Source organism: Apaloderma vittatum, unplaced genomic scaffold (assembly GCF_000703405.1).
Source record: "Apaloderma vittatum isolate BGI_N311 unplaced genomic scaffold, ASM70340v1 scaffold21830, whole genome shotgun sequence".
NCBI lineage: Eukaryota > Metazoa > Chordata > Aves > Trogoniformes > Trogonidae > Apaloderma > Apaloderma vittatum.
Genome location: NW_009696519.1, coordinates 20,218 through 29,605, shown reverse-complemented (window position 1 = coordinate 29,605; position 9,388 = coordinate 20,218). Strand labels below are relative to the sequence as shown.

Genomic DNA, 9,388 nt, shown 5'->3' with positions numbered 1-9,388 from the left:
AAGGGGGAATATTCATCTTTGGGGAGACATGCCAGAAACAGGAAAAATAAAGGGCTTATTACTTAGGGACAAATTACTCCCAGTGTGCGGTGGTTCATTTGTTTGTTACTTCAGTGAGAGCTAATCTCTAAGTAGGATCATTAAATCTACATGTTCTGAGCTGGAGACTGCTTAAAATTTGCAGTGACTGTTCAAAACACATTAATTACAAAAGAGATAATGTATGTTCATATAAAGTTGAAAAATTAGTAACTTATGTACATGAGAAGAAATCAGATTTTCTTGCGTCTGTTCCTTGTCAGCTCATACCTGCAAGACAGACACAGTAAGTAATTACAGTGGTTAAGACTTTCTTTAAAGCTTTTGCTGGCACAGCAGAGAGAGCGAGCTCGGGCTCCTTTATTGCTTGTGCTTCACAGGTGGCAGGGCAAAGGAGGCTGTGGACATGACCTCAAACTTCATCTCTTTACCAGGAACAGGATGCGTCCTTTTTCTCCTACTCCCTTAACTGCTGTATCTGTACCTGAGCCATGACCGCAGCCAGGCCAGGGGAACATGGTTTTCCTCTCCTGCTGGCCCGCCCTGGCTCGCTGCCTGTGCGGGTGGTGAGCCCCTGGACTACCCACGCCACATTCCTGGGGCTCCATTGAAGAAGAAAGAAGGAAGAGCTACTGCCATTGACTATAGATGTAGAAGGGAAAACCCCCTGGTTCTTCATCTTTGCCTCAGACCATTGCTTAAGGTTTAATTCAGAACCACGCTGAACATACAAGCAAAACTGTAGGTGGCTTATTGTAATAAGTTTCAATAAATGCTTTGTAATTAACGTTTTATCATATATATGTATTGCTGATGAGAGTATTAAGTTAGTTAAGATCTTTATCCAAGTTAAAATTTCTTGCAAGGTTACTTTAATAAGCATAATTCTTTCACTTATGTGTCCCAGTGGCTTTTATGGTAACTTAAAATATGCTGAGGACTATAATTGACATATAGGCCTCTTATTAAAACTGTTTCACAGGGCAGCTATTACACATTAGCAACTGGGTTAACACACCATTTGGATAAAACTACTAGATTAGTTCAAGTTGGTCCCACGTTTGCAGGTCAAATGCTCTTCTCCCCACCAAAACACCGAGCCCCCTGACCAGCACTCCAGCCGCAGTCACACAAACCCCCAGCAAAGCGATCGGCAGGGTTTGGAAGTATGGAGACCAAAACTTACCATTGTGCAAAACCTTTTATTAAGTCCTCCTGTGACAAGTCAATCCGCACCTTTAAAAAGCAAATTTCATTTCTCTGTGTATTATTCAGCACACAAATTGATTAGCAAAGCCAGCACTCCTCCCAAGTCAGACCCACTTTCAGCTTCTAAGGCTGCAGCTCAGGCTCAAGGGAAAAGGAGCTTCCTGCGCTCCCAGAATACCAGCGTTGGCCAGGCTCAGCCCTGCAGAAAAATTCTTTCCAGACTGATAGTCCTATTTACTGAGGTTTAGCTACTAGAATGGCATTTCAGGATTACAGGAATGGCTCGGACTACTCAGCTCTCTATTAAATCAGTAGTGTAGCGTCTTTAAACTTACCTTCCCCAGCTCCTTCCTGTCCTGTGAAATGAATGGCTTGCTGTTTTTCACTGCAATGTCCAGTGTCCTTTTCTTGACATCTTCCAAAGATTCAAAAAATTCAAACCTGAAAGTTTTGAAACGAGAGACTTCAGTCAAAAATTAAATTCCTGTAAGCATCAGTGGCCAGAATACAGTGATGGAATACAGTAGCAGTGGCCAGAACTTTAACAGTGAAGGAAGACAAAGAAAAGGGAATTCTATACTTAGATTTTATTCATGTTGTAAGAAATCTCTTCCAGGCTCATGAACGACTATGTCATTGCTGTTCAGACCGCTCACTGAGCCGGGGGGGAGGAGGAAGACATGCAGCCATGATAAAATGCTATTTACCATCATTTCTCACCATCAAGGAAGATCAGCATGTTTTCCGTGCAACCTTTATTACTCAGAGGAAATGGCTGAGCCAAGCCGCCAAGTTTACAAAGCAGGTTTGTACCACATTAAGAGAAAGGTTGAAACCCGTGGCAATTAAATTTTTAATGATTCTGACTCATGCTTCTGGCACACCTCATCTAATGTCAAGTGAGTTTTGTCCATGCTAAACCATTTAAGATCTGCCCACCCAAATAGCTTTTCCTCAAGTCAGAGCTGTGAGACAGGTACTGTGTTTTGGAGCAAAGTATTGCTCAACCTGTTGTACGTAACTGAGGACGTACAGGACACGTCAATACAGGGGATGAGGAAAAAGAGGTGCTGTTCCTAACAGCATTTCATGTGGGGTTACATGAGAATAGGCAGAAGCAAAATCCACAACTCTAGTGTTTTGAGTGTGAAGATGGACTATTTTAAATTTTATTCTCTATTTCTAACCTATACTGACAAACACAGAAAGGACCCAACCAAGGAAGAAGCCGAGCCACCCAGGATCACCCAGTATTCACATATTTTCACATGTGTACTTTCCTCTAAATGTGGGATTAAAACCACCTCTTAAAAGCTGCTCTCAGAAGACGTGCACATGTTCACAAGACAGTCCTTAAGAGCAACGGGAGCACACCTTCTGTGAGCCCTCTCGTTACCCAGAGATGGTAGCTATTTCAGCAGCAATCATAATTAACATTTTCTTACTTCTCATCGTATTGGGGGTTCAGAGTTTTTTTCTTAACGGATGTCTTCTTCCTGCTTGCCCATCTTCTATCTGGAAGCAGGTATATACGAACATATGGATCTACTCCACGATTGGAAGAGGGTACTAAGTTTCTGTTAAAACAAATGCAGTGTTGACAAGCAAGGCAGGTTCTCCCACTGTGTGTTTTAACACCTTTTCTCTTATAATCAGACCAACTCCTTATGGGTTCACAGGCCAAAAACATTTATCTTGGGAGTAGAAAAATAAGCAAATAAAATTTGAAAGGATGTGAAGTTAAAATTTTCACTACTGTGCAGCCTCTTGTCAGGGTTTGTAAATTAACGTTTACAAATTCGGCCATAGGTGTCAATCCTTATCACGATGCCTATCACGACATCCCAAGACATGCATGAGTTGTCAGTGCTGTTCAGCGGAAGTGTGGGGTGGATGGAAGTTAAAGTATCTCCAGGGCAGCGAGCACTGCAGTGCCTGTTCTCACAGACCTGCTGCTGGCACTGGCCAGAGCTGCTGATTTCCACCCGCCAGGGCTTAGTCAGGCTGCACAGATCCGAGTCAGCCAAGGCTCAGGCTCTCAGCTGGGCAGCTTGTGCTGCACGTGCCTCTGCTCCAGCTTTGCTGAATGTCCAACACAAGCTCAGAGGCTCCTGCCCTTCCCTTTACAGACATACACAAGCAAACACCAGCATTACCTGCAGCTGTTCACCAGCACGACGAGGCTCTGCCGTACTGAAGCGTAGCGCACGGTGAGCTGAATCTCTCCCAGAGGCATTTCCATCCCGCTGTAAGACAGTCGCACAGTCAAAGCTTTTAAATACACGTATTTAACAGATCACACGCACAGCCCTATCAACGCGAAACCACACACGAGCTTCAGAAGCTGGTGATGCATTTTCAGCTAAAGCGAGCTTTCAGCGCACTGTTCTTCTGTCTGGCATCCTAAACGTTGCTACTTGGAAAGCAGCTGGGCCCCAGAGGTTGCACAGAAATGGCACTCCCATTAGTGCCAGCACTGCTCAGGGGGCCATCTGTACAGGTAACCCATTTTGGTCCCACAACATAAATGGCCAAAAAAGTGCCCAGCTGGCCTGCAGTAGATGGAGCAACAAAGTACATGTTAGCATGTTACACAGCTCCTGCAAGGGTGCCTCTACACACAAAATAGGACCTTTTTATATCTCTTTCCACACATTATTGAAATGGTTTCAAATCCAAAATATTGCTTAAAGATGGTTTCTAAATGAGGCCCTGCTCAGAGCTAAAGAATCTGCTAGTCCAGACTGAACAGCTGGAGCTGGGTTTGATGTTCAGATTCATAACTGCTCTGATGCTCTCTTAATTCAGATGGAACTTCTTTTCTATTTCAGTTCATTAAGGATTCCGGTAGCTCCATTCTGTGGCCCAGGAGAGAAAGATCCAGCTCTGTCCTCTACAAAGCAGGCTACCTACAGCCTCACACTTAGCACAAGCACACCTCTCCACAAAACTTTTGTTCACAGCATTATGAGAGTCTCAAAACTTGTTGGGTAAAACAGAATCACACAGAATCACAGAACTGTTGAGGCTGGAAAAGACCTCTGAGCTCATCAAGGCCCGCCCATGACCCAACACCATCACAACGGCCAGAACATGGCACTAAGTGCCACATCCAGCCTTTCCTTAAACACCTCCAGGGACGGTGACTCCACCACTTCCCATAACTTTAAGCAGCCAGTTATGCTTATGAAGAGTTTATATTTTTTACAGAAGTGGGATACTCAGACTTCCAATCCCTCATTGCTAAAATCATGAGTGTCATGGGACCCACGATACTCTAGGTGAGAGCCTCTTAAAATAAAGCCAACACATGCAGCACCTCTTAGGAGAGCCAGAGGAGGGAATGCTTTTACTTTACACCTGATCTGATAGTCACCCTGTAATTTACTTTGCTGTTGACTGGAATACTTGGGCCAGTTCTCTCCGTAAGGTTATATGAGACCCAAGACTCCAAATAACTTAGAAGCCTGGAATTCAACTGTATGCAACAGCGACCTATAAAACCTAAACCTTCCCAAAAGAAGAACGATTCAGCTGCAAGAACCACCTACTTATGAAGGTCCAGATTGCTGCTACTTAATTCAAAGCAAGAAGAAGGCAGAGAACCCAGTGAAGCAACACTGGGCGCAAGCCTCAGTTCCTGTACGACTGGCAACGTGGGCGCTACTGCCACTCTCGTATGCTGCACTGACAGTGGGTGATGCTCTGGATTTTGCTCATGCTCTGTCTCATTAAGGCCAACATCAGTTTCACTTGGTGCTGCCGAACTGTCATTTGTGTCCAAGTCTTCTCTGCTGTCCTTTTTTGGCAGGGATTCAAGTGCTGCAGAGTCTTTGCTCACAGGAGGTACTTTTGAAGCTTCTGGTTTTGGTGCAGATGCAAACTTTTGCTCGTTTCCACCCTTCTCCATGACATGCACAGGACCTTGCTTCGAGGCATTGACACCAGCCTTGACTCTTTGTGGATCAGGTTCTTCAACATTCAAAGCCTAAAGATCACAAGACAGAGAAATGAGTGCTGCTCCCAACGCACTGGGGTTAATGCCAGCATTACCACCTAGCATGAAATTTCACCACAAAACTCTAAGAGCAGGAATCTGCCATTCGAGATGAAAGAGGCCTATGGGATTCACTGCATGTTCTCTTCCTTTGTCTTACCCTGTGCATATTTAAAAGTGTCTAAACACTGATCCAGAGCACAATGAGAAAACAAATCCTAAGCATGAGCCTCTTACTGTTTAGCAGCTTTGATTTCCCAGCTTAGATTCTCTCAGTCCAACTCTTTATTGTCATTAGAAGATTTTCGGCAATGGTACTGCACTGAATTTTAGGAAGCCTCAGGGATACCTCCTCTCAGCTCCACCACACACTCTTAATTGCACTTAAAGATCTCATCACACTTCTGCTTTCTACTCATCTGTGAAGCAAAGCTGCGTTTCTCCACATGCACCTTTTGTCTCTTTTGCCTGGTTAGAATCGGATGCTTCCACTGTGGAGGCTGAGTGAATATGGAAAAGAACAACCTACCCGCAACACAAGTTTCATCTTAATGAAGCTGTCTGGACTGGAATGATCCAGCTGAAATCTCTGATCCACAGTCATGTTTGGGTCCTTAAGTAAGTGGGAGAGACATACCACTGAAGTTCCCAGGGCACTATCCCGATCTTTGTCTTTTATCTAGTGGTTTTTTTGTAAATGAAAAAAAATTATTAAGTATCAAACTGGAAAGCACACCACCAGAACAGCAAAGCAAGAAGGTATTTCAGGCAGACTAAAATTCATTTACTTACTACAGGACATACTATCAAGTATGGCTACTTCCAAATGGGTGATACCAATATTTCAAGAGTGCAACAAATTAGCATGTCTGGAGTAAAAATCCCATTTCTAACTATTCAGGGAAGGAACTGTCTTAGCAGAAAAACTAGCCCCTGGGATTTACTTGACTTTCCTTGCTTGATCTGGTGAAAATGTGTCAGGCAGTTGGAATGACAACTCATCTAAACCTTTACAAGCTTTTTAGATAATAGTTTTTTCGGCCTTTTTAACCTCAACACACTTAAGTTCAAATCTGCTTCCGTAGCTGAGTGGCTGTGAGTGCAACATATGCTAGCGAGATACAGAATTTCTTAAAGAGCCAGAATACAAGGCGAAGAGAGGGCTCTGATTGAGGATTACAAAGGCTGCCATTTCTGACAGCAAAGCATTCATGGCTTTACTACACACGGACCTCTATAAAATCTCCTTTGCACCCAGCAATGTTCCACATTTTGAACTAAGATATTATGTGTTACATGATGCTACAGCAAAGGTAGATACCAGCACCACCTAGCAGAGAATCACCTGTGCAACAATAGGTGCTTCTTCCCCCTTTTTTAAGCAGGAGGACTGCAGTACAAGCACACAGAAACAACCAGCACTGAGATCACACCCACCATAGAAGAGGTCTCTTTCTACAGATACACACTCAGTCTTCAAAGAAAAGGCTTTTCTCTCACCTCGACATGGAGTGACTGGGAATGAGCACTGTGGACAAAGAAGGTGAAAGCCTGGCCCCAGGTGGGATCTTTGCTGAAATTGCAGGTCTGCAACAAGAAGAGTGTGACGTATCCGTTAACTTAATTTTTAAGCAGCAACACCATGGCAGTGATTAGAGAGGGTCATGGTGACCCTCTCATTTTATTCAGTGATACTTCACTCCAGCTGCGTGGAAAGCGTGAAATTTCCAGGTCAGAAGCCCGCGAAAGCACAGTGTCTGGCAAAACCAGAACAAGTTCTGTGGGGTGTGAAAATGCTGAAGAACAAGTCTGGTGAGCTGCAGCTGGCCCCAACCAGTGCTGCCTGGACCAGCAGCCTGCCTCACCTGCACCAAGGCACCGCTCCTTCCCTCCCACCCACCTCTCATCCAGGCACCCAGAGCCAGCTCCCAAAGCTGCAGCGAGCTGGTGGGGAAGGGCAGGAAAGCTAGAGGGGCAGTCTGAGGGGTGCAGAGCTTGTGGGAGAGCAGGAGGGCACAGCTTCAGCACTTCAAGGATCAAAGAGCATGGGAAGCACCCCCGGGGGCCCTGGCTTAGGCTGCTCCATAAATCAGCTGCTTCCACCACGCCACAAGTGCTGGCAGTAAGGGGAAAGGAGCAGGAGAAAGCAGGAAGTCTGGCCTAGCTTGGGAGAAGCAGGTGATGTGGTGGGGAAAAGGGAAAGCAAAAAAGAAGTAAAAATACAACAGAACCTAGTTTCTGGATGGAGCAGGTGGAAGGAACAAAGCCTCCCCCCATCCCAGCCTCTGCAGTTATCCCCATAACTACAGCTCTTCACATCAGCTTCACTAGCCTTACCCTTCCTAGGGGCTACTTGGACATAGCCACCCATAAAATATTTAAGGAAAGCAGACAGTCCAACAGTCTCACCTTGCTTTTCTGAGTCTTGTTTCCTACTGTGAGCAGGACAAAGGAGGAAGGTTCTCGTTCCATCTTCTGCCATTTAATACATGGGGGGGGGGAAAATTGGAAAAAAAAAAGAATATACATTCATAGTTAAAAAGTAAGCAATATCAAACCACTGCTCTTACTTGAAAAAAGTTGCTAGAAAGCTGACTATAGTTTTCAGATATGGGACATCTGAAGGACTCCAGCCGTAACACAGCAGTCTTACCCTCTACCACCAAGGCTACATATTTAACCAAAAGTTTTATGTATTTAGGTTTCAATAGGTGAGCAGTTAAAAGTTTGTCAGAAGCTGGGAGGAACCAGAAGAGAATTGAAGACTCAGTGAGAAGTCTTCATCATTCCTGAATGAAACAGGCCTCTCAGAATTGGTTTCCACAGATCAGGACTTGCTGTAAAGCAGCTAGAAGCGAGTCTTCAGCATCAAGTAACAATTCCTTTCCAGAAGCAGTAATACTGAACCTCTTGTACTGTGCTCCTCTGCACCAACGCTAGAGAAGGGTGAGGATTTGGTCTTGGAACACCATTGCATACACAGTGGATACAAGGAAGTCCAGAATTAAGGACTATCACACGTGATGCATATCACAGTGCTGGTAACTCATCTAATCTGTAAAGACTGTGTTTAGGAGGGGAGTCACTCAGAGAGAACGGGAAGCTTTATCTGTTGCTCAGCACTGTGGTTACATGTGGCTTTTTCAGGAAAAAAGTGAGAAAGACATTCTTCCTTATACCCACCATTTACATCCCAGTAACAAAATGCAGTATTTGGAGGGAAAAGTAAACAGAAGCAAGGAGGTACAAATGACAGAGTGGCTTCTGAATAGCTCTAAAACTGAGGGGGAAGAACTCTGGTGGTCAGGTCTCCCATGGACATGAAGGTTACACAAACACGTTCCTCTCAGCCCAGTGTGGGAGGTCAAGCTGGAACAGCTCAGCATGGAAAGAAACTCTGCAGCATCAGAAAGCACACCATGACTCGGTCTGATATCTGGAGTCCCTGTCCAAAGTATAATATAAAAATAAAGACAACCCACTCCACAAACAAGTGGTTTTGTGCTGCATTTTCCCTTGGACCTCCTAGACCTTTACTGGGCTGAGGGTGGGTTTTTCAATCACTATTTTGAACCCCTGGTCATTTAGATTCTGAGGGGGCAAGAGATCATTTCTTTTCAACTACAGCTAGTTTCAGTTGCTATGATACTGCACAATCCAGAATGCTGTTTTGCAAGCATGGGAAAAGAATATAAATTTTACCTTGAGGTACTTGTTATTTTTTATCTTCTTTGCTCCACATTCACCATTCGAATATTCAAAGTGGTTTTTCTGAATTAGTAAAAGAGTATTTAAAATCAATCAATTTGTAGGCTTTAAAAAAACCAAAAAACATTAGGAGAGAAGGCTGCCTGCATGTACTTTGTACTTACTGGAAGGTTGAAGGCACTGTCCAAGTAGACTATCAGAATAGCTGTAGACAGACCCTTCTTATCCTGCCAAGGCCAGGAAAGATAAAAGAAAACACAAGGTAGGCACGAGCACCCATCAAGGCCAATGTACAGCATAACACAGATTCAAAGGACAGTTTCTGAAAGCTAAGCAGCTCTTCACCTTTCTCCTAAAACTTGCAATTTAGAGGAGCACAGCCAATACAGCACCACAGCTTTAAGCAGACCCGTAAGAAGAGGTTTAAGTCCTTAC

General features: G+C 44.3%; 1 protein-coding gene across 1 annotated transcript in view; it reads right to left on the bottom strand.

The window, feature by feature from the left end:
- Window positions 1-272: 272 nt before the first annotated feature.
- ESYT3 (extended synaptotagmin-like protein 3) overlaps window positions 273-9,388 on the bottom strand; it is a 22,570-nt gene continuing 13,454 nt past the window's right edge. The window contains exons 11-21 of the mRNA XM_009875170.1: window positions 9,118-9,180; window positions 8,948-9,016; window positions 7,655-7,720; window positions 6,746-6,832; window positions 5,775-5,924; window positions 4,800-5,236; window positions 3,405-3,494; window positions 2,694-2,825; window positions 1,584-1,689; window positions 1,226-1,275; window positions 273-309 (exon numbers count right to left, since the gene is read on the bottom strand). Coding sequence (XP_009873472.1) covers window positions 273-309; window positions 1,226-1,275; window positions 1,584-1,689; window positions 2,694-2,825; window positions 3,405-3,494; window positions 4,800-5,236; window positions 5,775-5,924; window positions 6,746-6,832; window positions 7,655-7,720; window positions 8,948-9,016; window positions 9,118-9,180 — 1,287 coding nt within the window. The remainder of the gene's footprint in view (window positions 310-1,225; window positions 1,276-1,583; window positions 1,690-2,693; window positions 2,826-3,404; window positions 3,495-4,799; window positions 5,237-5,774; window positions 5,925-6,745; window positions 6,833-7,654; window positions 7,721-8,947; window positions 9,017-9,117; window positions 9,181-9,388) is intronic.